At 42.5% G+C, this 26,308-nt stretch overlaps 1 protein-coding gene across 1 annotated transcript; it reads right to left on the reverse strand.

Annotated features, from left to right (window-relative positions):
• Positions 1 to 3,829: 3,829 nt before the first annotated feature.
• Positions 3,830 to 25,158, reverse strand: LOC118639573 (zinc finger protein 19-like). The gene is given in 7 exon segments (XM_036276059.1): positions 3,830 to 3,852; positions 7,004 to 7,042; positions 7,045 to 7,827; positions 7,830 to 8,096; positions 18,445 to 18,558; positions 19,104 to 19,230; positions 25,126 to 25,158. Coding segments are annotated over 7 exon segments (1,386 nt in total).
• Positions 25,159 to 26,308: the final 1,150 nt, after the last annotated feature.

Below are 26,308 nucleotides of genomic sequence, written 5' to 3' on the forward strand. Positions count from 1 at the left end.
CGGGACTCCCTGGGGTCTCCTTCCGGTTGCAGCTGCACTTCGGGTTGGGCTGGGAAAAGTACCACTCAGAGGCGAGCGCTGGCTTCAACCCGGAGGTGGTGCCGGGGATCTGTCTTAGTAAAGCTGCAGGTGCAACCAGATTTGGGGTGCTAAAGACTGGATCGGTTGGTTACACGGTATCAAAGCCCACGCCACCCTTTTGGTAACATATTTCCTAGTGACCACTTTATCCTCTTGTCATGAAAATCACAGGTAACACTTAGAAGAGCTTAGGTAATATAAACAGACAACCTACATTTTAGAAACTAATGTTATGCCTTAACTGTAATAAAGGAGAAATAAAAGGAAATAATTTGTAATTAAAAACATTTCAATACCCTGGCCGGTTTGGCTCAGCGGTTGGAGCATCGGCCTGTGGACCAGAGTGTCCCAGGTTCGTTTCCCGCTAGGGGGACGTACGGAAAAAATAAAAATAAATAACAAACATTTCAATATGTAAATGTTTAGAGACCTAAGGAAGTGGTCAGATATTCTCCTTTTCACTCAGAAAGTGCCTGAATGCCACAGCCACAATGATGTGTCCTATACTGGTGTTTCAAAAATCACAAGGTAGTATCCAAAATGGTGAACCCTTTTTGGTCGTTTAAATGAAACACAGTACAACCTTTCTTGATCATGTTCCTGGAGAATGAGCAAATGTTAAAACTGTGCAAAACCGCCCTGGCTGGTTTGGCTCAGCGGTTAGAGCGTCAGCCCGTGGACTGGAGAGTGTCGGGTTTGGTTCCCGCTAAGGACATGTACCTTGGTTACAGTTGGGCCCGGTTGGTGTTGTGTGGGTGGCAGCCAATACATGTCTCTCTCACATCGATGTTTATCTATCTATCCCCCCCTCCTCCCGCTCCATCTGAAGATAAATGCAAAAAAATGTCCTCAGGTGAGGATTAAAAAAAAAACTGTGCAAAACCACACTGTGTTCACCTGAAAAACAGGTATAGATTCAGGTATTTTATAAGCAGTTTTTACCTACGTGAATGTGCAGGAAGACGAATGTCTGAAAACTTTTTCCTTAGGCAGAACCATCCTGTGTGTTAGAGGATTTGTGGCACTCCTGGTTACCGTCCACCACTACCAAGCATTGTAACAAAAATACTCCCATAAAACTCCAAAATGAGCCCCTAGGGGAGGCCTGCACTCACCTTTCCAGCCTCTTAGCAACTCCCATTCTCCCCCCCCCCCCCGTTTCAACTTCCACCCCATTTGCTGAGCATGCTGTTTTCTATCTACCATGCCCTTCCCTCCCCATTCCCACCCTCTGTCTTGACTGTTACTTGGTCTCAGCTCAATCTCATTTCCCTTGGAAAGCAAGCCTTCCCTGACCACCCAGTATAAGGGAGTGCCACCAGTTATGAGGCATCACAGCACTCTGTAATTCTCAGTGGTGACAGTTTAATGGTGAGTTTATTTAAATGTTTTCTCTGGTCATTCCAGGGAGCAGGGATTGTATCTAGTTCTACACCATTATCCTCAGCTAAAGCACAGGCCTTGCACAAAGAAGGTATACAATAAATATCTGTTGTTGCCCTGGCCGGTTTGGCTCAGCGGTTAGAGCGTTGGCTGGCAGACCAGAGCATCCTGGGTTCGGTTCCCACTAAAGGCACGTTCCTCGGTTGCAGTTGGTCCCTGGCCCCGGTTGGGGTCGTGTGGGTGGCAACCATTTGATGTGTCTCTCTCACATCGATGTTTCTTTCTCCCTCTCTCCCATCATACTTGCTCTATCTGAAGATAAATTCAAAAAAAATGTCCCCGGGTGAGGATTTATATATATTTGTTGTTAACATAATCCAAAGGCTCCAATTCCAGGGTAGAACCCTTCTTTATTTCTGCATCACTGGAGTTAGGGTATGTCTTAATGCCTGGGATCATGGACCATTGCCAGGAGCCCTTCTCTGCTTTGCCCTGATCCTGATCATCACTGTTTAGCCAAATGAGCAATTTACATGGATTCTCTCATTCAGATAGAAAAATGGTCCCACAATTGAGCAGAGTGATTGCTGGGGACGTCATCGCTCTTGAAAATAAGTGTTGTCTCCACTTCTTCCTAGGCTCAGAAAGTAGACCTTGAGCTAGGAATGAAGGCTTGTCTAGGGAAGAAATTAGCAGATCAATGTCACAGTAATGCTGGCCTCAAATGTTGGATCAAAAACCAGTCACCTAACTTTATAGGTAAGAAAATAAGCCCTCCTAAATAACCATGAAGCTTTGACTCCTAAGACAGGCACACATCAAGATACAAAAGTTCTATAGACGGCATGCAGAAGCAGAGACCACTCGTCTGTCAACCTCTGTTCTTCCCTTCTCATATGGTAACACAATCTCTAGCAAGACAAAGACGGTCCAGAAAAAAAAATACTACACTTCCCTGGCCCTCTTTAAAGCAAAGTGTGGCTATGTGACCAACTTCTGGCAAAAAGGCTATAAGAAAAAGTGATGCCTTGCCCTTAAAAGAAAAGGGACATGCCCTCCTGGGCCCAGTACCTGCCCCTGCCCCCACCATCAGCTACATGGAATGCTTACAAGGAGGTGAGCATCTTGGACCAAGCAAATGAAGATGTGGCCCCTGGGCATGACACAGCGGATAGGAGCAGTCATGGAGCTGCTATATCTTCCCTAGACTGCTTACCTTCAGATGATATACAAGGGAGAAATAAGCTTTCATCATACTTAAACCACATTGATTTGGGTTCTTTGAATCAGTAACCAAGATCACATCCTGAAAGCCCTAGGACTGAGAGATGATGGGAAAAGCACACAATGTACTTCAAAACTTAGACTGGTTCTCATATTTCAGCGTTCTGGATATCCATCTCCTTGCTGGGCTGGCAGCCACATTTCCTCCTGCTCAGCTGTAAGGCTTCTTCTGCACCCTCTCCACACAGTTCCAGGGCTTCCCTACCCACCAGGGAAAAGTGACAAATGTTCTCACATTAAGACATCTTTTTCAGTGTTCCCAGTATTAAGATGACAGAATAAATATTGTTCTGCCTGCTTCTCCTGTTGAAATTGTGGGAAAATAATAAAAGCCTGGTTGGAATTCATTCCAGGAGTTCAAGGATGTTTAAATATTATAAAATCCTCCTTTACTTATTGATATTGTGAATTAAATAAACAGATCACTCAAGCTACTATGTGGAGAAATATACTAGGGCAAGGCGAGATCTTACTCACAAAAGCAACAAAGCAAGCCAAAATATTTAGGAATAGTCTTAACAATAAATGTTTAAGACACAGATGAAGAAAAATTTTAATATTCAGGGACTAAACCAACACCAAAAAAAAAAAAAAAAACCTTATATAAATGGAAAGGCACAGGTAATTTTTCAATAGGAAGGGTATTCATTTTGGTTTAATCTTTAGGTCCAATTTCAAACTATTTTGAAAAGGAAAAATAAACTGGGATAAACTGATCTATTCAAATAAAATACCAATAGGGTTTGTACTAGAACTTGTGAAAATGATTCTAAAGTTTATCTAGGAACACCCTGGCCAGTCTGACTCAGTGGTTAGATCGCCGGCTCATGGACCAAAGAGTCTGGGGTTCAATTCCTGTCAAGGGCACGTACCTTGGTTGCAGTTCGGTCCCTGGCCCTGATCAGAGTTGTGCAGGAGGCAGCCAGTTGATATGTCTCTCTCTCTCCCCCACACTACCTGAAGATAAATGGAAAAATATCCTCGGATGAGAATTTTTTTAAAAAATTAGGTTCTATGTTTAAAATGGCTACATCTAGTTCCTATTTAAAAAATTAAAAATAAACTTTATCTAGGAAAAATGTTATTTATAAGCACTACTAAAACCTAAAAATACAAAAGGATTGAAAGTTAAAGAATGGAAAGATACACCAGACAAGTATTGGGCTAAAGGAAAAATAGCATAGTTATATTATTATAGCAGTAATTTTAAAACAAAAAATATTATTAGGCAGATTCCCATTTCAGGCAGTATCATGACTGATAAAACCTAGTGTGTAGAAATTTAGGATAAGATATAATTTATAACATCATTCCAAATACCTAGCTCAAAGGAACGTATACCCAAGTACCTAAAATTAACTAAAACAGAAGAGGCTAGTTGAGCTGATGCTTTTGTCAACATGAGTGGGATGATGGGGATTTTAAGATCTTGATATCTCAAGAGGTTGAATTATAAGATTTAAGAGGCCCACATGAAGAAATAGAAATAGGGGCTACACACACACACACACACACAATTTACTTACCCAAATGCCCAGACTCATGAAAGGATAAATTAGAAAATCATCCCACTAACAAAGAGGTAATTAAAAAGGTTGTGCTCCTTGCCCTGGCCGGTTTGGTTCAGCAGTTAGAGCATCGGCCCGCAGACCAATGAGTTGCAGGTTTGATTCTGGTCAGGGGCATGTGAGAGGCAATCAGTTGATGTGTCCCTCTCATGTAAATGTTTCTCTCTTGATAAACAGAAAAACGTCCTCAGATGAGGATTAAAAAAAAAAAATTAAAGAGGTTATGGTCCTTGTCTAGGTTTTGGAGTGGTAGTGGGACTTCCTCCTAAGAATTTGTAATCATAGTCTATACGGCCAAGTACTTTAAAATTAATACTACTTACTGGACCAGTAACTCATAATCTAAGAAATTATGTTAAAAATTAATCCTGGTAAACTTCTGAGTCAATACAGAATTTGGAGACTATTCTATCTCAATCTGTGCTTTCCCTCACTGCCTATTCCCAATCCACCTTCCTTTCTGGGAAGTCAGGCCCAGCCTCCCCTTGACTTGACCCTGATATTCTCCTCTACCCCTAAGGAGCTAATCAGTCTCCTCAAACCCCACTCTTCTGTTACTGAGACACAGTTGTCCCAGAGACCTCCAATTCTCTATAGGGCGATACTGTATGGTTAGAACATGGGCCCTGAAACCAGACTGCTTGTTGGAATTCTACTCTGCCACTTCCCGTGTCCTTGGGTGACCTAATTCATCTGTTTCCTCAATTGTAACAATGAGCTCATTGCAGAATCTACTTCATAAAGCTGTTATATTAAGTTAGGAAAGTATCTGGCATATGGTGCCAAAAATGTAACTGTTATGGTCATTTATTAAAGGACAACTATAGCTGATGCAGCAACATGTGAAACTAAGTTCTCAACCCTATTTACTCTAATCCTGTTTGTTTTTCTGACTTTTAGATTTTCTGGCCTCAAAATAGTCCCCCTAGAAATGACCCAAATGCCCACCAAGAGTAAGCAATAAATTATGGCATATTCACATAATGGAATACAACACAGCAATGTAAATGAACCTACAGTATTGATTCTGTTTATGTAAAAACTTGTGACAGTCTGGACAGTGTGGCTCAGTGGTTGAACATCGACCCATGCACCAAGAGGTCACCGGTTCAATTCCCGGTCCGGGCACATTCTCAGGCTGTGGGCCTGATCCCCAGTGGGGGGCATGCAGGAGACAGCCAATCAATGTTCTCTCTCTCTCCCTCTCCCTTCCTCTCTCTCCAAAATCAATAAAGGAAAAAAAACAATTTAATAAAAGCCTATGGTGACAGAAGTCAGAATAGAGGGTATCATGACGAAGAAATAATGACTGAAACATGGTACAAGGAGACTTACAGGGTGCTGGTATGTTCTATCTCCTGATCTTTGTGATTCTAAGTCTAGGTTTTTTTGTAAAAATCTGACTTGCACATTATGCTATGTCTATTATATTTCAGTGTTGTTGTTTTTAAGTTTACTTATAAAGTGATCTCCCAGCCTATTATTCAGTGGTCAGTCCAAGCATGTGATACAACCGCTCATCCAAATGCTGGCAAGTAAGGAAGAGGTAAAGCCACCTAAGTGCTAGATTTCAAGGAGCAGGTAAAGTCTGGAACTAGGTAGGGCGAGTGCCATTCTGGAACTAGGTACGGTGAGTGCCATTCTGGTTGGCAGCAGAAGGCACATGGGAGAAAAGAGGGTGCAGATTACATTCATCCTCCAAAGGAAAGGGCCAGCTCTTTGTTTTCCTACTGAGATATCTCAGCACTCTCTTAGGAGTGAGACCCAGACCATTTCCTTGGCCCACTAATCTGATCAAAGAGCAGGGTGGGCATGCTATTCTAGACAAACTTGTAAACACCAAGCTGGAAAAGCTACAATAGCCTGGCATTTTACCAGCTTAATGCCTAGAATAACATCCATTCCAGATAAAAACCGAGTAAACAAAATGAAAGCTTTAGTGATAGCTTTTGGTTACATAGGAGCTGCTGGGACTATAGCTGAAGACTTTCCCACACATCATACACACATGAGTTCTCCTTCATCGGCTCTGTTATCCCTGAAGATTATTAAATTATAACAATTATTAAAATAATTGTTACACTAATAAGGCATTGTTCCAAGGAAAGAAAAGTTAACTCAAACTTGCTTGAGCATAAAATATAAAAACAAAAATGGAATTTATTGGTTACCGAAATTCAAACACCCAAGTGTATTTCTAGTTTCACATATGGTTTAATGAAGTTGTTCAAACAGAATTGTCAAGATTGATTACTCTCCAACTCTGATTTCTTTTCTGCTGTGTTGATTCTATTCTCAGCTTCCACAAGAATCCAGGAATTCCTCTCAGCTTTAAGACTAAGGGGAAGGGATGGGATAAACCAAAGAACTTATATGCATGTATACATAACCAATGGACATAGACATGCTTGGTGTGTGTGGGGGGGATAGGGAGGAGGGTGTCTGTGGGGAAAAAGGAGAAACATCTATAACAAAAATAAATTAATTAAAATAAAAATAAATTAAAAAGACTAAGGGAAATAGAAGAGCATTTATTGCTGTTAACTGGCCACATTCTGGGACTATAACTGGACCATCTTGGGTCACCTACTGACATCTGAACCAACAACTATGGCTGGGCCAGGCACATGTCACACATTCTACTCCTGAGTAGAAGATGGAATCCCCAAGGAAATTTAATACACTACCAGCAAAGGGGGTAAAAAACTCTGGGAGGCCAAAATGACAATGTTCAGCTCAGGTTTCTCTCCAAGGTGGACATGTTCATGATCACCTAACTGGAAAGAAGTCCTAAAATTTTTTTCATACTTGTCACCCTCATAGAGTTTCTCACCAGTATGGATTCTTTGATGCTGAAGATTTCTTTTGTTAGTGAAGACTTTTCCACACTCATCACATACATAGGAAGGCTCTTGAATATGAATCCTTAGATGCCATTTTAATTGTTTCTGAGCACTGAAGGCTTTTCCACAATCCACACAGTCAAAGAGTTTCTTCTCACTGTGGACTCTCCGGTGTTGAGTTATCTTTTTATGCAAATTGAAGGCTTGCCCACATATTTTACAAGAATAAGGCTTTTCCCCTGTGTGAATACGCTGATGTTGGATAAGATAGGAAATCCTTCCAAAGTTTTTGCCACACACATTACATTCATAGGGTTTCTCTCCACTGTGGATTCTCTGATGTCGAAGTAGTGGTGAATTACCAACAAAAGCTTTTCCACACTCATTACATGCATAAGGTTTCTCCCCGGTATGGATTCTCTGATGTATAACAAACTGAGAACTACTGGGGAAGCCTTTTCCACACTCCTGGCAGAGATAGGATCTGTCCCCACTGTGGATTCTCTGATGAGTGATCAGATCTGCACTGTCATTGAAGGCTCTCCCACATTCCTCACACGGGTAGGGTTTTTCTCCAGTGTGGATCCTCTGATGCCGAATTAATGAGGAATTGCCATTAAAGGCTTTTCCACACTCATTACACTCAAAGGGTTTCTCCCCAGTGTGATTCTCTGGTGTCTAACATAGTGAGAAAAGCAGCTGAGACACTTCCCACACTCCTCACATTGGAAGGGTTTCCTGTCACAGTGGATTCTTGGAACCCTGCTGCTACCATTTTTGCCTGTGGAAATTTCCTGGTGCTGCTCCAGTTCACATGTTTCTAAGAAGTTGCTTCTCTGAAGAAAACTCTTCTGCAGAACACAAGACACCACCACATCTCTGTTTTCAGAAATTCCTTGTACTGATGTGGACTCACTATCAGTATTGGTTGCAGCATCTGACATAACAAACAGAAAACACAAGTGTCACCTGAGAATTACACTAGAAACAAAAGAGCATGAATATTACAGAGATTACTATTTTAATCTCCACATGGGTCTGCTAGCAAGAAAAGTGCCAAATATCACACCAGCAGAGAACTATCGAGGTGGGATAGGCTATCAGTGTGCACATGGCACATCAGACTGCTTCCTACGCTTTTCCAGACTATATTTGAATGACTTCTCCCTACTATGTTCTAGCATCTTTTGACCTTAAGGTATTTATAGGCCCACAGGTACAGGCTCTAAGAGTTAAGTAGTGACACTGAGGCTGGCAAAACTCAGAGTCAGAGAGTAAAACTGAAGAGTCAGAATGCAAAGGCAATGAATTGTTCTTTTTAAAAATCTGTACCCTGCAGATGTCTCAAGAGGCTGGAGACACTGAGCATTAAGGGCACCGGGCTTTGGCAAGACAAAGAAAAGAAAATCACAGAAGTGCTTAGAGGACATGACCCTCAGTAACTGCAGCTCACAGATGACGAGTAAACACCCTAAGACTATTGGCAACTGCTGTCTTGTCATCACACTCTCAAAAAAGTCTGAACCTCAAACATGCAGAAAATACTGTTCTAAATAGACTCTGCCTATTTGGAAAGGATGGAACATGGTTTATTTAGATACACCAAGACTGCAGGGTATTCCTTCTTATATTAACAAAAAAGAGACAAACAGCCACCTATAAAATGGCATTTGTGTTCACAAACACTGGATGCCATTTTACATAAGTAAATCTATTTTATATAAAATGCTTAATTTTGTTTTAACATTAATTTGGGTTATCTGATTATCTGCTGGTTAATCCTTTAACTGAGTTAAATGAGTGAGGGCTATTAGGAAGAGAGATGAAACTGCAGTAAACAGGGGGGCAACCAATAGTCTGGAAAAGAGTGAGCAAGATCACTGACAACCTGGGTCTGTTCCCACACCCTGCCTCTTTCTCACTAGTAGGCTGCTCAATGTTCTAAAATCAGGACTGAGCAATGAATGATGAAAACAATCCTATTTTTCCCTGCTGCTCCATACTCGACCATTCGTCTTGATCAGAATCCTCTCGGTTCTTCTAAGCAACCCCCACTTCCTAGTTCTCCAGTGATTATCACCTCCTTCCTGCTGAAAGAACTCAACTGCCCAGATGCAGTGCCTTAACTTCCTTCCCTTCCATTTCCATTTCCGGTTATCCGAATCTACCCTCTCAAACTTCCCGCTTTCCAATCATCCCAGACGCCATCTGCTCCCTTCCCCTAATACACTGCTCTATGGGCTGTGTCATCCCTCTTCTTCTTCAACCTTATTTATTTTTCTTTATTGATTTTAGAGAGAGAGGAAGGGAGAGGGAGAGAGATAGAAACATTGATGAGAGAGAACATCAATTGACTGCCTCCTGCATGCCCCCCACTGGGGACGGGCCCACAACCTGGGCCTGTGCCCTGACTGGGAATCAAACTGGCGACCTCTTGGTGCATGAGTCAATGTTCAACCACTGAGCCACTCTGACTGGGCATTCTTCAACCTCCTTTAGATCCTCAAATCCACTTGGGCTTAATGCTCATCCCTTTACATCCAATTTTTTTCTTACAGTAGTTTTTGAAACTGCCTACCATTAGTTGTGAAATTGACAGTGTATAACTATCAAACAGTTTTTAAAATGAAATACACTGGGGATTGGGATGGGGATGGGGATGGAATGGAATAGAATAGAATAGAATCACACACATTATAATTATTGCCAAGGGTAAATTTTGTTTCCTGATACTCCAGTTTCAGAGAACATGTGAGTACACAGGGTTCTGATGCAGAATATAATAACTACTAAGGCTCATAACAAAAAAAAAAGTTTGAAAAACATTTGCTACTAATTTTCTTTCATTTCTAAACTAATCAAAGTAAGACACTAAAGTTCTGCCTCAGTTTTGTCATCTCCCACTTCCTTCCTCTCTGCAAACTGTCTACCTAAAATTCCTACACTTGGCTTCAGTTTCCCTGTTCCCTCCTGATGGCCTTCCTCTGTCTACTTTCTCTTCCCTCTCTCACTGAAATTAAATATCCCTTATTATTTAAGATTCAGCCCTCCTTTTTGCTCCCTGGGGGTTATTTCAACTAAAACTCTGTAGGGTAGACTTGCACCTGTGCTTGTTGATCTGCCATTTTCCTCGGACTCTACACCTGTCTTCCCAGTGGCCTGCTCTAGCCATCCACTTACACATTCTAAAGGAGCCTCAGACTCTGTTCAGATCTGAATTCATAGGAATTCAAAACACTCCTGTGTCATGACTTCCCAATGTTATCTGACTCAGCTCCTCCCTTTTATGGGGAAGTTTTGATAAGATCTGGTCAATTCTAGCTCCACACACTCCTTCCTCTTCCATTTTTGCATTACCACTACCTACCCAATTCACGTACCTAAAAGTTAATGCCTCCTATATAATATTAGTTTAACAGGAGTTTGTCTTCAATTTCTTCATGCCAATCAAACCACATACTATGTTAATATTTCTAAAATATAGCATTCATGGGCCTATGTCACTAGTGGCAAGGATCACGGCTACTGCTCCATTCTGTTTTGCCTACTCTCTCATTTCCACCACAACGCCTGCATTCTAGATATTGCACATAATGCTGGGTGGGTAAGACACACCAACTACATTCACCTACACCATCGGCTAAGGAAAAAGGGGTCAGGGTATATTGCATACTCTGTCCCAGCCCGGATTCTAGGAAGTCTTGCTTAGGCGTTGAGCCCTAAGCCTTGTGCTTTTGTACTATTTACTAGAAAAGACCAAAGAATACTTGCAGACAGACTCCAGGAAAACAATCCCCCCTTTTTTTTTATTCCTCACCCAAGGATATTTTTCTATTTATCATCAAATAGAGTGGGAGGGAGGGAGAAAGAGAGAGAAACATCGATGTGAGATTGACACATGGACTGGTTGCCTCCCGCACCACCCAACCAGGGCCAGGACGAATCACAACCGAGGTACATGCCCTTCACTGGAATCAAACCTGCGACTCATTGGTCTGCAGGCCAACACTCTAACCGCTGAGTCAAACCAGCCAAGGCAAAAAATCCATTTTTAAATATGCTCCCCAGGTGATTATCCTGCACATTGAACTGCAAAGTTCTTCACAATGAGTATTTGGACATTTCATTCCCTTCCTTAGGCCAAATAATCTATCTTCTTTTTCTCCACACGACATCCACTGTAATCTGTAAAATTAGAAACAAATGGCCCTGTCCCTGAGGAAGCATCACTTGAGCTTCTAAATGGGAATTGCCCTAACTTCTCCTGCTGTGCTCCCACAGCCCATTACCTATATTCTGACAGGAATATTCAAAACACATTTTTAAAAAGTTGTTACATCTGTCTCCACAACGTGTATCCTCCAGAGTCTTAAACAAAGCCTGTCACACAGCAAGTGCTAGAAAACTGCTCCTGAATAAAGCAATCCTGTCCAAGGAAGGGCCACTGAGGTAGGCAATTCTGAAACTCAGAGAGGAACAACGGATTCAAGAGTTGCATATGAGATGCATGAAATAGAAATACATTATCTTAATAGAAATATATTATCTTTTTTTTTTTTTTTATCCTCACCCGAGGACATTTTTCCATTTTTTGTTCAGATGGAGCGGGAGGGAGAGAGAGAGAGAGAGAAACATCGACGTGAAGGGACACATCGAGTGGCTGCCACCCACACGACCAACCAGGGCCGGGGACAAACTGCAACCGAGGTACGTGCCCTTAGCGGGAACCGAACCCGGGTCTCTCTGTACCGCAGGCCGACGCTCCAACCGCTGAGCCAAACCGGCCAGGGCAAAATATATTATCTTGATAAGAGTTAATATTGGTGGAAAAGGTTTCAATTTTACCTATTAGAAAAAATCATCTATTTTATCAGCAGGTTAATTTAAAAATACACTGCTCTGGTGTGGCTCAGTGGTTGAATGTCGCCCCATGCCCCAAGAGGTCGCTGGTTCGATTCCCGGTCAGGGTACATGCCCAGCTTGTAGGCCCAATCCCCAGTTGGGGGCATGCAGGAGGTGGCCAGTCGATGTTCTCTTTCATTGATGTTTCTCTCTCTCTCTCCTTCTCCCTTCCTCTCTCTCTAAAATTAATAAAGAAAAAAATATTTAAAAAAAAATACACTGATTAGAAAAATGGCGGCAGAGTGACTGGAAGCTACACAGACCATCTCCCAGGACCAAACTGGAATTACAATGAAAATAAAGACAAATCGTCAGGAAAAGGCAACAGAAAAGCAGCTTGGAGGACCATATAACCAAGGACACTGACTGGATCCTGGTAGGTTTGGGGAGGCACGAGAGGGGGGCTGGGAGCCCAGAGACTGCAGCGGCCTTAGCTGTGAGCAGCGCCCTCGGGTTAAACTTCCAATTGGCTCCACAGCCCAGAGCCAGGACAGATGCTAAAATAGCCACAGCCACTCACCTTGGGCTCCGGCACAGGGAGGGTGGACTGGACTAGAACTGTGTGGGGACACTTGGGATTTAGAGGGCGCTCAGAGCTTTTGATGAGTTGCAGCCACACAGGACAGTGGTCATCTAACTCCTTCCCAGGGCTCTGGGGAGAAGCAGCGGCCCCTCTCTTGGAGATCCAACCCCACCCGGTGGCCACTGAAATGCAGATTGAGGCCCATTACCAACAGCATCTGCCCCAACCTTGGGAAATCCCCTTATGCTGAACACAAGAGGGAGTTTTTCACTCAACTGACAAGCCAAGGCTCTTCAAGTAACTGCTGACAGCCTTCAGGCAAAAAGCCAGAGGATAACTGTACCAGCACTGGGCAAGCAACTCTACCCAAAAAAGTAAGACTTGGCAGTGGTGTTTAACGTGGGTCCTCCCTCACTCATCCAAACCCAGGAGAGGGAGCCACAAACAGCAGAACACCAACACCCACTGGGAAAATTTGGCAGGCTCCAAAGCCCACTGTGACAGCCAAAATGGTAAAACACAGAACAAAAGCCAAAAGAAAGAACAAGAGACCTCTACCGAAGATGAGATAAATGAGGTGCAGTTAAGCAAGTTAACAGAACTAGAATTCAGAGCCATGATCTTGAGGAAGCTCAACAGCATGTGTAAGGACATGAGCACCATGAGTAAAGACACAGAAATGTTGAAAATCAAACAGCTGGAAACTAAAAACCAACAAGAAGAAATGAAGAATGACATATCAAAAATAAAGAACACATTGGAAGGTCTAAACAGCAGAGTAGAGGAAGCTAAGGACGGGATCAGTGAATTAGAAGACAGGGTAGAAAAAAATCAACCAATCAGAAAACCAAAAGGAAAAAACAATTAAAAAAATAGAAAGAGCCCTGGCCGGTTTGGCTCAGCGGTTAAAGCGTCTGCCTGCGGTCCGGAGAGGCCCGGGTTCGGTTCCCGCTAAGGGCATGTACCTCGGTTGCAGTCTGTCCCCGGCCCTGGTTGGTCGTGCAGGTGGCAGCCACTCGATGTGTCCCTTTCACATCGATGTTTCCCTCTCTCTCTCTTCCTCTCTCTCCCTCCCACTCTGTCTATACAAAAAATGAAAAAATGTCCTCGAATGAGGATTAAAAAAAAAAAAAAATACTATTAAAAAAAAAAAATAGAAAGACAGCTTAAGAGAACTGTGGGACAACTAGAAACATAATAATATTCGCATCATAGGAGTCCCCGAAGAAGAAGAAAATGAGCAAGGGTTAGAGAATATAATTGAAGAAATAGTTACAGGAAACTTCCCTAATTAGGTGAAGGAAGAAGGCATTCAAGTTCAAGAAGCACAGAGAGCCCCAAGTAAGAAGAACCCAAATAGGCCCACACCAAGACACATAGTAATCAAAATGCCAAAAATTAAAGACAAAGAGAGAATCCTAAAAGCAGCAAGAGAGAAGCAATAGGTTACCTACAAAGAAACCCCCATAAGGCTCTCAGCTGACTTCTCAACAGAAACTCTACAGGCCAGAATGGAATGGCATGAGGTAATCAAGGTCATAAAAACAAGGATCTGAATCCAAGACTACTCTAGCCAGCAAGGCTATCATTCAAAATAGAAGGTCAAATAAAGAACTTCCCAAACAAACAAACAAAAAAAAAAAAAAAAAAAAAAAAAAGGCTAAGGGAATACATTAGCACCAAACCAGCACTGCAAGAAATGTTAAAAGGACTGCTATAATTAACAGGAGAAATAGAAAGAAAAATATTACCACACTAAACAAAAATGGCAATAAATAAGTACATATCAATAACCACCTTAAATGTAAATGGACTGAATGCTCCAATAAAAAGACACAGAGTAGCTGACTGGATAAGAAAGCATGACTCACATATATGTTGTTTACAAGCGACCCACCTCACAACAAAATACTCACATAGGTTGAAAGTGAAGGGATGGAAAAAAATCTTCCAAGCAAACAGAAAGGAAAAAAAAAACTGGGGTAGCAATACTCATATCTGATAAAATAGATTTTAAAATGAAGGGCATAACTAGAGACAAAGAAGGGCACTACATAATATAGAAAGGATCTTTCCAACAGGATGATATAACCTTGACAAACATATATGCGCCCAATATAGGAGTACCAAAATCTTCTGGAAGACTTCAAAAGAGAAATTGATAGCAATACAATCATAGCAGGGGACTTCAACACCCCGCTGACATCACTGGATAGATCCTCTAGAAAAAATTAGCAAGGAAACAGAGACTCTAAATGAAGCGATAGACCAAATGGATTTAATAGATATCTACAGAGAATTATACCCCAAAACTACAGAATTCACATTCTTCTCAAGTGCACATGGGACATTCTCAAAGATAGACCACATGTTAGGACACATAGCAAGTCTCTACAAGTTCAAGAAGATTGAAATCGTATCAAGCATTCTCAGATCACAATGGCATGAAACTAAAAATCAATTGCAACAAGAATATGCAAAGACATTTGAAAACATAGAGGCTAAATAGCATGCTATTAAACAATGAATGGGTTACCAAGGAGATCAAGAAAGAAATTAAAAACTTCCTGGAAACCAATGAAAATGAACACACAACAACACAAAACCTGTGGGATACAGCGAAATCAGTACTGAGAGGAAAGTTCATAGCACTACAGACCTACCTCAAAAAACAAGAAAAATCTCTAATAGACTATCTAACCTCACAACTTAAAGAACTAGAAAGCAAACAAAAAGAAAACCCCAGAACAAGTAGAAGGAAGGAAATAGTAAAGATCAGAGCAGACAAGACAGAGACCAAAAACACAATTCAAAGGATCAATGAAAGAAAGAGCTGGTTTTTTGAAAAGATAAACAAGACAGATGGGCCCTTAGCTAGACTTACCAAGAAACAAAGAGAGAGAACCCAAATACACAAAATCAGAAATGAAAGAGAAGTAACAACTGATACCACAGAAATACAGAAGATCGTTAAAAACTATTATGAACAATTATATGGCAACAAATTCGACAATCTAAGTGAAATGTACAAATTTCTAGAAACACAGTCTCCCAAAACTGGACCAGGAAGAGATAGACAACTTGAACAGACCAATAAGAACAGAAAAAACTGAAGATGTAATCAAGACTCTCCCAGCAAACAAAAGCCCAGGCCCGGATGGCTTCACGGGGGAACTTTACCGAACTTTCAAAAAATAACTAACACCCATTCTCCTCAAACTATTTCAAAAAATTCAAGAAGAAGACTTCCAAACTCGTTTTATGAGAGCAGCATAATTCTTATTCCAAAACCAGAAAAAATCATTACAAACAAAGAAAACTACAGGCCAATATCCCTGATGAACATAGATGCCAAAATCCTGAACAAAATACTAGCAAATTGGATCCAGCAACACATCAAAAAAATTATTCACCATGACCAAGTGGGATTCATCCCAGGGATGCAAGGCTGGTACAATATTCACAAATCAATAAATGTGATACACCACATAAACAAAATGAAGAATAAAAACCACATGATCATAGCAATAGATGCCGAAAGAGCTTTTGACAAAATCCAGCATCCATTTCTGATAAAAACGCTCAGCAATGTGGGAATAGAGGGATCATATCTCCACATAATAAAGGTGATATATGAAAGACCTACAGCCAACATCATACTCAATGGGCAAAAGCTAAAAGCATTTCCCTTAAGAACAGGAACAAGACAAGGATGCCCACTTTCGCCACTCTTATTTAACATAGTACTGTAAGTCTTAGCCACAGCAATCAGACAGGAAGAAAAAATAAAAGGCATCCAAATTAGAAAGGAGGAAGTGAAACTGTCATTATTTGCAGATGACATGATACTATACATAGAAAACCCCAAAATCTCCATAAAAAATTTACTAGACTTAATAAATGAATTTGGAAAAGTAGCAGGTTACAAAATCAACGTCAAGAAATCGATGGCATTCTTATACACCAGTGATGAACTCACAGAAAGAGAAACTAAGAAAACAATCCCATTTACCATTGCAGCAAAAAAATTAGGATACCTAGGCATAAACCTAACCAAAGAAATAAAGGACCTATTCCCAGAAAACTACAGGTCATTGAAAAGAGAATTAGAAGAAGATATAAAAAAGTGGAAGCACATACCCTGTTCATGGATTAGAAGAATTAACATCATGAAAATGTCCATATTACCCAAAGCAATCTATAGATTCAATACAATCCCCATCAAAATACCAATAACATACTTCAAGAATAAGAACAAATACTTCAACAGTTCATATGGAACCCCAAAAGACCCTGAATAGCCACAGCAATCTTGAAAAAGAAGGACAAAGTTGGAAGGATCACATTACAAGATTTCAGATTATACTACAAAGCCACTGTAATCAAAACAGCCTGGCACTGGCACAAGAACAGGCATATGGATCAGTGGAACAGAACAGAGAACCCAGAAATGGACCCAAGACAATATGCTCAATTAATATTTGACAAAGGTGGCAAGCGCATACAGTGGAGTAAAGATAGCCTCTTTAATAAATGGTGTTGGGAAAATTGGACAGCTACATGCAAAAAAATGAAACTAGACCATCAACTTACACCCTACACAAGAATAAACTCAAAATGGATAAAAGACTTAAATGTGACTTATGAATTCATAAAAATCCTAGAAGAAACTGTAGGCAACAAAATTTCAGACATCGTACGCAGCAGAATTTTCACTGATACATCACCTAAGGCAACAGAAACAAAGGAGAAAATGAACACATGGGACTGCATCAAACTCAAAAGCTTCTGCACAGCAAAAGAAACAACTATCAAAATGGAAAGGCAACCCACTGTATGGGAGAGCATAATTGATATATCAGATAAGGGGTTAACTTACAATATATAGAGAGTGCTCATACAACTCAACAAAAGGAAGACAAAGAACCCAATTAAAAAATGGGCAGAGTAACTAAATAGACATCTCTCCAAACAGGACATACAAATGGCTAAGAAACATATGAAGAAATGCTCAACATCACTAATCATCAGAGAGATGCAAATTAAAACAACAATGAGGTATCACCTCACACCTGTCAGAATGTCCGCCATCAACAAATCATCAAACAAGTGTTGGCGAGGGTGTGGAAAAAAGGGGACTCTAGTACACTGCTGTTGGGAATGCAGACTGGTGTAGCCACTATGGAAAATATGGTGTTACCTCAAAAAATTAAAAATTGAATTGCCATTTGACTCAATGATCCCACTTCTAGGAATACACCCTGAGAAGCCTGAAACACCAATCAGAAAGAATATATGTACCCCCATGTTTGTAGCAGCAGTATTTACAATCGCTACGATCTGGAAACAGCCCAAATGTCCATCAGTAGATGAATGGATACAAAAGCTGTGGGACATATACACAATGGAGTACTATGCAGCTGTAAGAAAGATAGATCTCTTATCCTTTGAGACGACATGGAGGGACCTGGAAAGTATCATCTTAAGCGAAACAAGCCAAACAGAGAAAGACAAGTATCATATGATCTCACTTATTTGTGGAATATAATGAACATAATAGTCTGAGGAATGGGGTAGTCCTAGAGACGTGGAAGTGGGGTACAGACTGACAATCCCCTGAAGAGGGCGTGGTGGGGGAGAGATAAACCACAGAACTTATATGCGTGTATGCATGAACAATGGACATGGACAACAAAGCTGCGGACAGGGCGGAGAGGGGTGGGGAGGGGTAAATCAGTGAGGGAAAAAGGAGAAACATCTGTAAAAAAAATTAATCAATTAATTTAAAAAATATATGCAAAAAAGAAATACACTGCTCTGTAAAGCTCGTGGCTGCCAGTTCTGAACCTACCTCACTTACCTTTACAGATGCCTGTGGTCCTCTCTGCAGGTGGGTCATCCGGTGCCTCCAGGCCCCAAAGCAAACCCCCTCCCTCCAGAAGTGAGATCAGGGCAGATTTGGGAACTGTGTATCCTGAAAAGGGGAAAGAAAATGGCACCTTTCAGTCCTGTGTCTGCTATGTCAAAAGAAGAAAAACGCCTAAGAGCCTCAGTAAGAATAAGACACAGATGAAGGCTCAGGTTTGGGGAAAGCAAAGGACATTTTGAGCAAGAAGAAACTGACCTCTTCCTATTTAACAGTAGGTAAGTTAGTGAGACCCCGAAAGACACGTGGAAACAAAGGGAAGGGATCACACCCTTCCCTAGATAATGGGGGGATAGCAACAAGCTGAGAACTTGGCTTTGGCAACAGAAACTACTTAAGTATTCCTTACTGTGCAGAGCCCCATGGATGGGACTACTCTTATTAGGGGACCAAATACATTGGGACCAAACTGACCCAAGACCTTTCCCTATCCAGCAACCTCAGAAGTGGATCATTTGACCTCAGCCCTGGAGCCATGCAGTGGGGGATCCCAGAGACAACCCCTCCTTCTCCACACCTTACCCCTAGCCCGTAAGGAAAAAAGAAGGAAGCAGGAAAGCATAGATCTGAGTCTCAGGAGGATAGGGCCTTACCCAGGGAGGTCAAGTTCCCATAATTCTCCTGCATCACAGTTCTGTACAGGGCCCTCTGTGCAGAAGAAAGGACAGCCCATTCTGCCTGGTTAAAGTACACAGCCACGTCCTTGAAGGTCACCACCTCCTAAAACAAGAGGTTCCTGTTGTCGCAGAGCCAATTCTCCGACTCAGCGGGCAGTATGAGGGAGGAATCCTACTAGGATAGCTAATGAGAAAGGCAAAAGAACTGAGTGTTAGACCATTAAGTGACTATTTCTACAACCAAAAACCTGGAACTTCTTTGACTATCAGAAGAGCTTCCATTAGGACATAAAATCTATTGTTATAAAATGTGATAAAAACATTTCAGCCCTGGCTGGTTTGACTCAGCGGTTAGAGTGTTGGCTCACGGACCAAAGAGTCCTGGATTCAGTTCCTGCTAAGGGCACGTACCTCAGTTGCAGTTTGTCCCTAGCCTTGGTTGGGGTCATGTGGGTGGCAACCAGTCAATGTCTCTCTCTCAATGTTTCTCTCTCTCTCTCTTCCCCCTCTCTCTTTCCCACTCTATCTGAAGATAAATGCAAAAATGTCCTCGGGTGAGGGGAAAAAAAAAACATTTCAAAAACCCTAGAGAGTCTCCCATTATTAACCTTCCCAGAGCAAAATCTCTTTGATATTGTAAATACTGTCAGTCTTTTACTGTTACACTACAAGTGGGCAATTAGCTTCAGTATGTCCAGCCACTCATCACAGGTGGTACCTCAGGACCTACCTGTTGCCCTTTCACTGCCCCTGTGCTCACTCTGCCCTAAACCTCAAGCCCACAAAACAAGAAAAGACTCATGGTTTGCCATTATGAGCCCCTTGAAGGAGCTATATCTGTCTGTGTTCAACGATGTCCAGTAGAGGGAGCTCAGCGCTGCCTGGGACAGTTCAGTATTCTGCTGCTTCCCAATGCATCTTCCTGGGAGAACAAGCTTCTGGAATCAAATTGTTGCAGGGTAGCTCTTATAGCCACATTTCTTTATACCGCCTCCCCAAGACAATCTGTAATGATTTCTACCAACCAAGTCTCATGTTTTTTTCAGTAGTCATCCTTTCCCCTCCCTGATGGCTCCAAGTCTACCTTTCCAAAAAGCTCTAGCATCTGGTTTAGACCCTCTATTCACTCCCTAGACTTTAGTATTGAACTTGGTTGCCTGGATATGTGGTGACTATCCCCCCACTTTCTAACACCTTGACTGATCCTGCAGATCTCCACCTCTGACTAGTCCCGTACTGCTTCACTCTCTCTGACCCAACATGTCTGACCCACCAGCTAACACTAAACTCATTCCCTTTCTAATTTATATAAACTAATGGGCACAGTGAGTAACAATGTTCTTTCCCTCTCTCAATTGATAGTTCCAATTTCCGTCCTGCCTCCTATACTAGAAACTTAAGATTAATCCTAGAGGACTTCCAGTCATGATGGCGGCATAGGTAAACACAGCATCGCCTCCTCCCACAACCACATCAAAATTACAACTAAGCTACAACACAACCACCATTCAGAACCACCTGAAATCGAGCTGAATGGAAGTCCTACAATTATGAGATTAAAGAAGCAGCCACACCGAGACTGGTAGGAGGAGTGGAGGTGCGGATGGGCTGGTCCCACACCCATGTGTGGTAGATAAAAACCAGGAGGACACCTCAACTGGGAAGGTCCTTCCTGAGGCGTGAGGGGTCCCCATCCCACACCAGGCACCCAGCTCAGGGTTCCAGTGCCAGGAAGAGTCCCCATCACTTCTAGCTGTAAAAACCAGCAGGAACTGAGGCTGAGGGAGGCTGAGGCTTCTGGAGTCCCGGGCAGTTTCTCTTAAAGGTCCCGCACATGGACTTACTCCCTCTAAGTTCAGAAGAGAGGCACCTTGAGGGGCATCATAGACATACAGGGAAGAACTGAGCTTGGAACGAGGGCTAAAGAGGAGGCTTTCTCCAGGACAGACAAGCTGGCAGAGGCTGATGTTCCTTTGGTGAGTCCTTCCCTGGGACGGCAGATGGCCGCCATATCTGGGACTCCAGCAACCTGGCTGACATTGTTTGTCCCACCCTAGTGTTGATTCACTGAGGCCCTGACCCACCCAACTTTTGGGTTCACTCAAGCTGTTTCCAAAGGCTTTACCATAGGATTGGCCTGTCTTGGATCCTGCTTCAGATTTTCCTAAAATCTCTCAAACAAGCAGCATCTGGTCTCAGCGAGCCTCATACCTCTAGTTAAGTGGCCCCAGGCCTGGCACTAAAAGCCAGCCTTGGTTCACAACTTGGCTTTTCCTGGGCACCTCCAAGCCCAGCACAAGAAGCAGCCATCTGCAGATCACTTTGTAGTTTATGCTGGATGGCTCCAGACAGAACACAGGAGGAGCCTGACCTTGCCTCAGAGCCAGCACACCCAGCAGACAGCTTCAGACTACATTGAAAACACCACCACCCAACGACCTCTACAAGTGACACACTCAGTGAGTAGACTCAGTGGGTACCAGAGCCCTGCTGAAGTAAGTCACGCTCTGTATGGTGGGCCCCTACACAGCTGATCCTCCAAGGGAGTCAGTGGGCACAGCCAGTCCTTGCAGCTGATCAGCCTGAGTAAATCCCTCCCATTGACATGCCAACAGCAATCAAGACTCAATTACAACAGCAACTTGTACAGTCCACACTAAGGGTGCACCTCAAGGGCCCAGCTGGGGTGATCAGGGAGGCTGTGCCACTGGATCCTATAGGACACCTACAACAATAGGCCACCCTACAAAGCCTAGGAGACACAGCAACTCTACCTAATACATTGAAACAATAACAGGGAAGCAGCCAAAATAAGGAGACAAGTAAACATGTCCCAAATGAAAGAAAAGAACAAAACTCCAGGAAAAGAATTAAACAAAATGGAGAAAAGCAATCAGTCAGATGCAGAGTTCAAAACACTGGTTAGAAGGTTACTCAAGGAACTTAGTGAGACATTCAAGGAACTTAGTGAGACCTCCAAGGAACTTAAGGAGACTTCCAAGGAACTTAGTGAGAACATCAACAACATCAAAAATGGCCAGTCAGAAATGAAGGAGGCACTAACTGAAATAAAGAATAATTTACAGGGAATCAAAAGTAGAGTAGGGAAAGCCAGGAAGCAAACCATCGATTTGGAATATAAGGAAGCAAAAAACACCCAATCAGAACAGCAAAAAGAAAAAAGAATCCAAAAAAATGAGGATAGTGTAAGGAGCCTCTGGGACAACTTCAAGCATGCCAACATTCGCATCAAAGGGATGCCAGAAGGAGAAGAGAGAGAGCAAGAAATTGAAAACCTATCTGAAATAATAATGACAGAAAACTTCCCTAACTTGGTGAAGGAAACAGACATACAGGTCCAGGAAGCACGGAGAGTCCCAAAGAAGATGAACCCAAAACAGTCCACACCAAGACACATCATCATCAAAATGCCAAAGGTTAAAGACAAAGAGAGAATCTTAAAAGCAGCAAGAGAAAAACAGTTTGTTACCTACAAAGGAGCTCCCATAAGACTGTCAGCTGATTTCTCAAAAGAAACTTTGCAGGCCAGAAAGGAGTGGCAAGAGATATTCAAGGTGATGAAAAGCAACGACCTACAACCAAGATTATCCTGCAAAGCTATCACTTAGAATTGATGAACATATCAAGAGTTTCACAGACAAGAGAAAGCTAAAAGAGTTCATTACCACCAAACCAGTATTATATGAAATGTTGAAGGGTCTTCTTGAAGGAGAAAAACAGAAATATGAACAAAATGGCAATTGATACATATCTATAAACATATCTATAAACAATTGATCTACAAACAAAATGAGCAAGCAGAACAGAAACAGACTCATTATACAGAGAACTTTTTGTTGCTTGCCAGATTGGGGCAGGGGGCCTGGGAGGATGGGTGAAAAAGATGAAGGAATTAAGAAGTACAAATTGGTTGTTAGACTGATGAACCTCAAAGGGAAGGGGGAGAGGGCAGGATGGGATAAACCAAAGAACTTCTATGCACATATGCATAACCAATGGACAATGACAATAATGTGGGGAAGGCAGGAGGCGTGGAATTGGGAAGAAGGGCGTCAATAGGGAAATAAAGGGGGGGAAACATCTGTAATACATTCAACAATAAAGACGAATTAACAAAAAGAAAAAAAGAAAAAGATTCATCCTAGACTAACTTGCCCCAGTCACTGCTCACTTCTGACAGTTGGTCATCAAATCCTGGCAGTTTCATTTGCAAAATATTTCTGGAAACTGACTCTTCCCTATGGTACAATCAGTACACTGGTTCAACAGACGGGGACACTTAAACAGCTCCAATTCCAGGCTGTGCTGCACTGAATCCACCCTCTGCCAGCACACTATGATCTACTTTAAATGTCAACTTGACCACCCTGGCTGGTTTGGTTCAACGGTTGGAACATCGACCCGCGGTCAGGAGAGACCTGGGTTTGGTTCCCTCTAGGGGCGTGTGCCTCGGTTGCACTTTGTCCCCGGCCCCGGTTAGGGTTGTGCAGGTGGCAGCCAGTCTATGCGTCTCTCTCACGTCAATGTTTCTCTCTCTCTCTCCTGCTCTATCTGAAGATAAATGCAAAAAAGTGTCCTCGGGTGAGGATAAAAAAAAAGAGTAAATGACAACTTGACACACTAAAATGATGATTTAATGAGTCACCACTAACTAAAACAGTTCTCAAAGTGTGGTATCCAGAGCAGCGGCACCTGATAACTTGTTGGAAAGGCAAGCTGGCATGCCCCACCCAAGAGCAATTTTTGCCTCAATGAGCCTTCCAGGTGATTATAATGCACACTAAAGTCTGAGAAAACCTGGACTAGAAGATAAAATTCAAGCTCAGAAAATTGAGCAGTATTTGGTGACCAGCAGACGGTGAATGGGAAGCACAAGACTGTACGCAGAGAAACTAGCTGGGAAGCTCTGCAGACAAAATCCCAGAGGCGGAAGAACAAACCCTAAATAAAGACAATATAAAATAGGGGACAAGTGGAAGAAGAGATAGCAGGCAGAAGCAACTGGACTTGGTGACTCTCTGGAAGTGGTACCCAGGAAGAAATGTCAACAAGTAGTAATCTAGAAACGGAATAGTCAGAACTTCCAGATGGTGATACCAGTGACTCACCAGCACTTACAGAAGACTAGAAGAGGGCGGGAGCTACAAGGAAGGCAATGTATCTCAGTCAAACAGTCAGGCAGAGGGACCTGCCAGATGTCAGAAATCCGGGATTGGCACTTGGGATAGATATGGTTCATGATAAGTTATGGAAAAATAAGTCCCAGGAAAGAAATGGTAAAGCAACACCCAGCAACTCGTCAGTCTCAAAAAGTTAAATACAACTCAAAAATCAATTTCCCTGTACCACAAATGTAAGGTACTTAATGTTCACTTTACAATGAAGTCAGTTAAGATACAAAGAGGTTAAATGAGTGGCTCAAGGCCACTGAGGCCTGACAGGGTCCTTAATTCAGGTGTCCTGCCTTAGTGCACACTTTTCCTATCAGAGCCCACTGCCTTGCCTTAGCAAACAGCACTGACCTCGAGGAGGATACGTTTTCCTTGATTCTGAAGCCCAAACTTCTTTCTTTAGGAGAATAAATACCGTAAGCTCCTTTTTTCTTGTCTTCTTCCTGCCACCCTCTGTCACCACTTCCCAAGAACCCTGCAACCAGATACCTACACCACTACCTGAGTCCCTCATTCTCACGGATCCCTCTAAACCTGGGGACCCTCCAGCTCGGCAGAGGTCCTCAGAGTATAGGAGGCTATAATTCCTCTTCCCAGAACACTACTCTTCAGCCACTGCTTGGTGGGCTTCTGGCTGCTCAGCCCCTCACCATCTTTTCCCCCAGCATCCAGTACAACAGGAGAGAATCAGCAAGGGGTCTTCCTACTGCTTTGGCTCCAAGACTTTTGCCAGAATCATCCCTCTCATTCTCCATTTCCTTCAAATCAGCTCTCTCAAAGGTTGACCTGAGGGGTTCACAGCTCACTTGGTGCCAGGCTTTCAGGGGCATGGCTACCATCACCTGGGCTCCCTCTCAGTGAAGGGCAGGGGCTGAGGGAAGAAGCAAAGAGAACCATGAGTAGGCGAGCCTGGCCCAATCAAAACTTCTCCTTTAAACCAACAAACCTGCTAATATCAGCAGAAATCATTTACTAAATGCCAACTGCGTAAGTGGTATATAAGTATTTCTGGTGCCCTCAGGCACCAGAGCCTGTACTCCCCAACATCAAGCAAGGCTGTCTGTCCTAGGCCAGACATGAGTACAGGGGCAACATGAGTACACAAAGAGCAAAAGACACCAGAAAACTAGAAGTAAAACCTAACAAAAGTAAACTCAGGACGGGATCAGATCGAATCTGCAACCCAGGCACGAGCCCTTGACTCGGAATCAAACCCACGACCCTTTGGTCTGATGTCTGATGCTCTAACCACTGATCCAAACTGGCCAAGGCCAAATGCCACGCTTTTAATGACTGTATTAACTTGCTTCTAATCTAATCCCAACAGGATTTCTTTTAGAACCTGATAAAGTGATTCTAAGGTTAATATGGAAAAATGAGTAGCCAAGAAAATTCAGAAAAAGAGTCTCAAAAGGAAGTCTTTCTTTTCTTGCACCTTGAGGCAGGCATCTTTTTTGTTCATCATCCCATTCTAGGACCCAGTGATAACAACAAAGGACCCCGAAAAGCCAACTCCTATGAACTCCTATATCCCCTATGAACACTTTGTATTCTTGTTAAGCAGTCATGTTCTACCAAAAAGCCAGCATCACCCCTAAAGAAACTCACTGCAAGCTAAAATTTACTGCTAGGCTCATCTGTGCTTCCCTTCTCCTTAGTTTGGCCACTCCAGCCTTCTGTTTTCTCTAGTGTGCTAACTCGGGACCTCTGTACCTGCTATTGCCTCTGTATGAACCACATTCTTCCCCAGCCTCAGACCCTTTGTAACTGATTCTGTCCACCTGAAACACTCTCCAACAGCCTGGACCCCTCTTCAGGTAGGTAATGCTAGCTCATCCTTCAGATCATCCTCTACAGACCCGGTCAGCTGCCCATGTTACACACTGGTATTCCCTTTCCTGTATACCAGTTTGAGATTATATACCGACTGGTAGTTTCTTCATTCAACAAACATTTATTGCATACATTCCAGGCCAAGTGTGAGATAGT

The sequence above is a fragment of the Molossus molossus genome, unplaced genomic scaffold (assembly GCF_014108415.1).
Source record: "Molossus molossus isolate mMolMol1 unplaced genomic scaffold, mMolMol1.p scaffold_m16_p_21, whole genome shotgun sequence".
Lineage (NCBI taxonomy): Eukaryota > Metazoa > Chordata > Mammalia > Chiroptera > Molossidae > Molossus > Molossus molossus.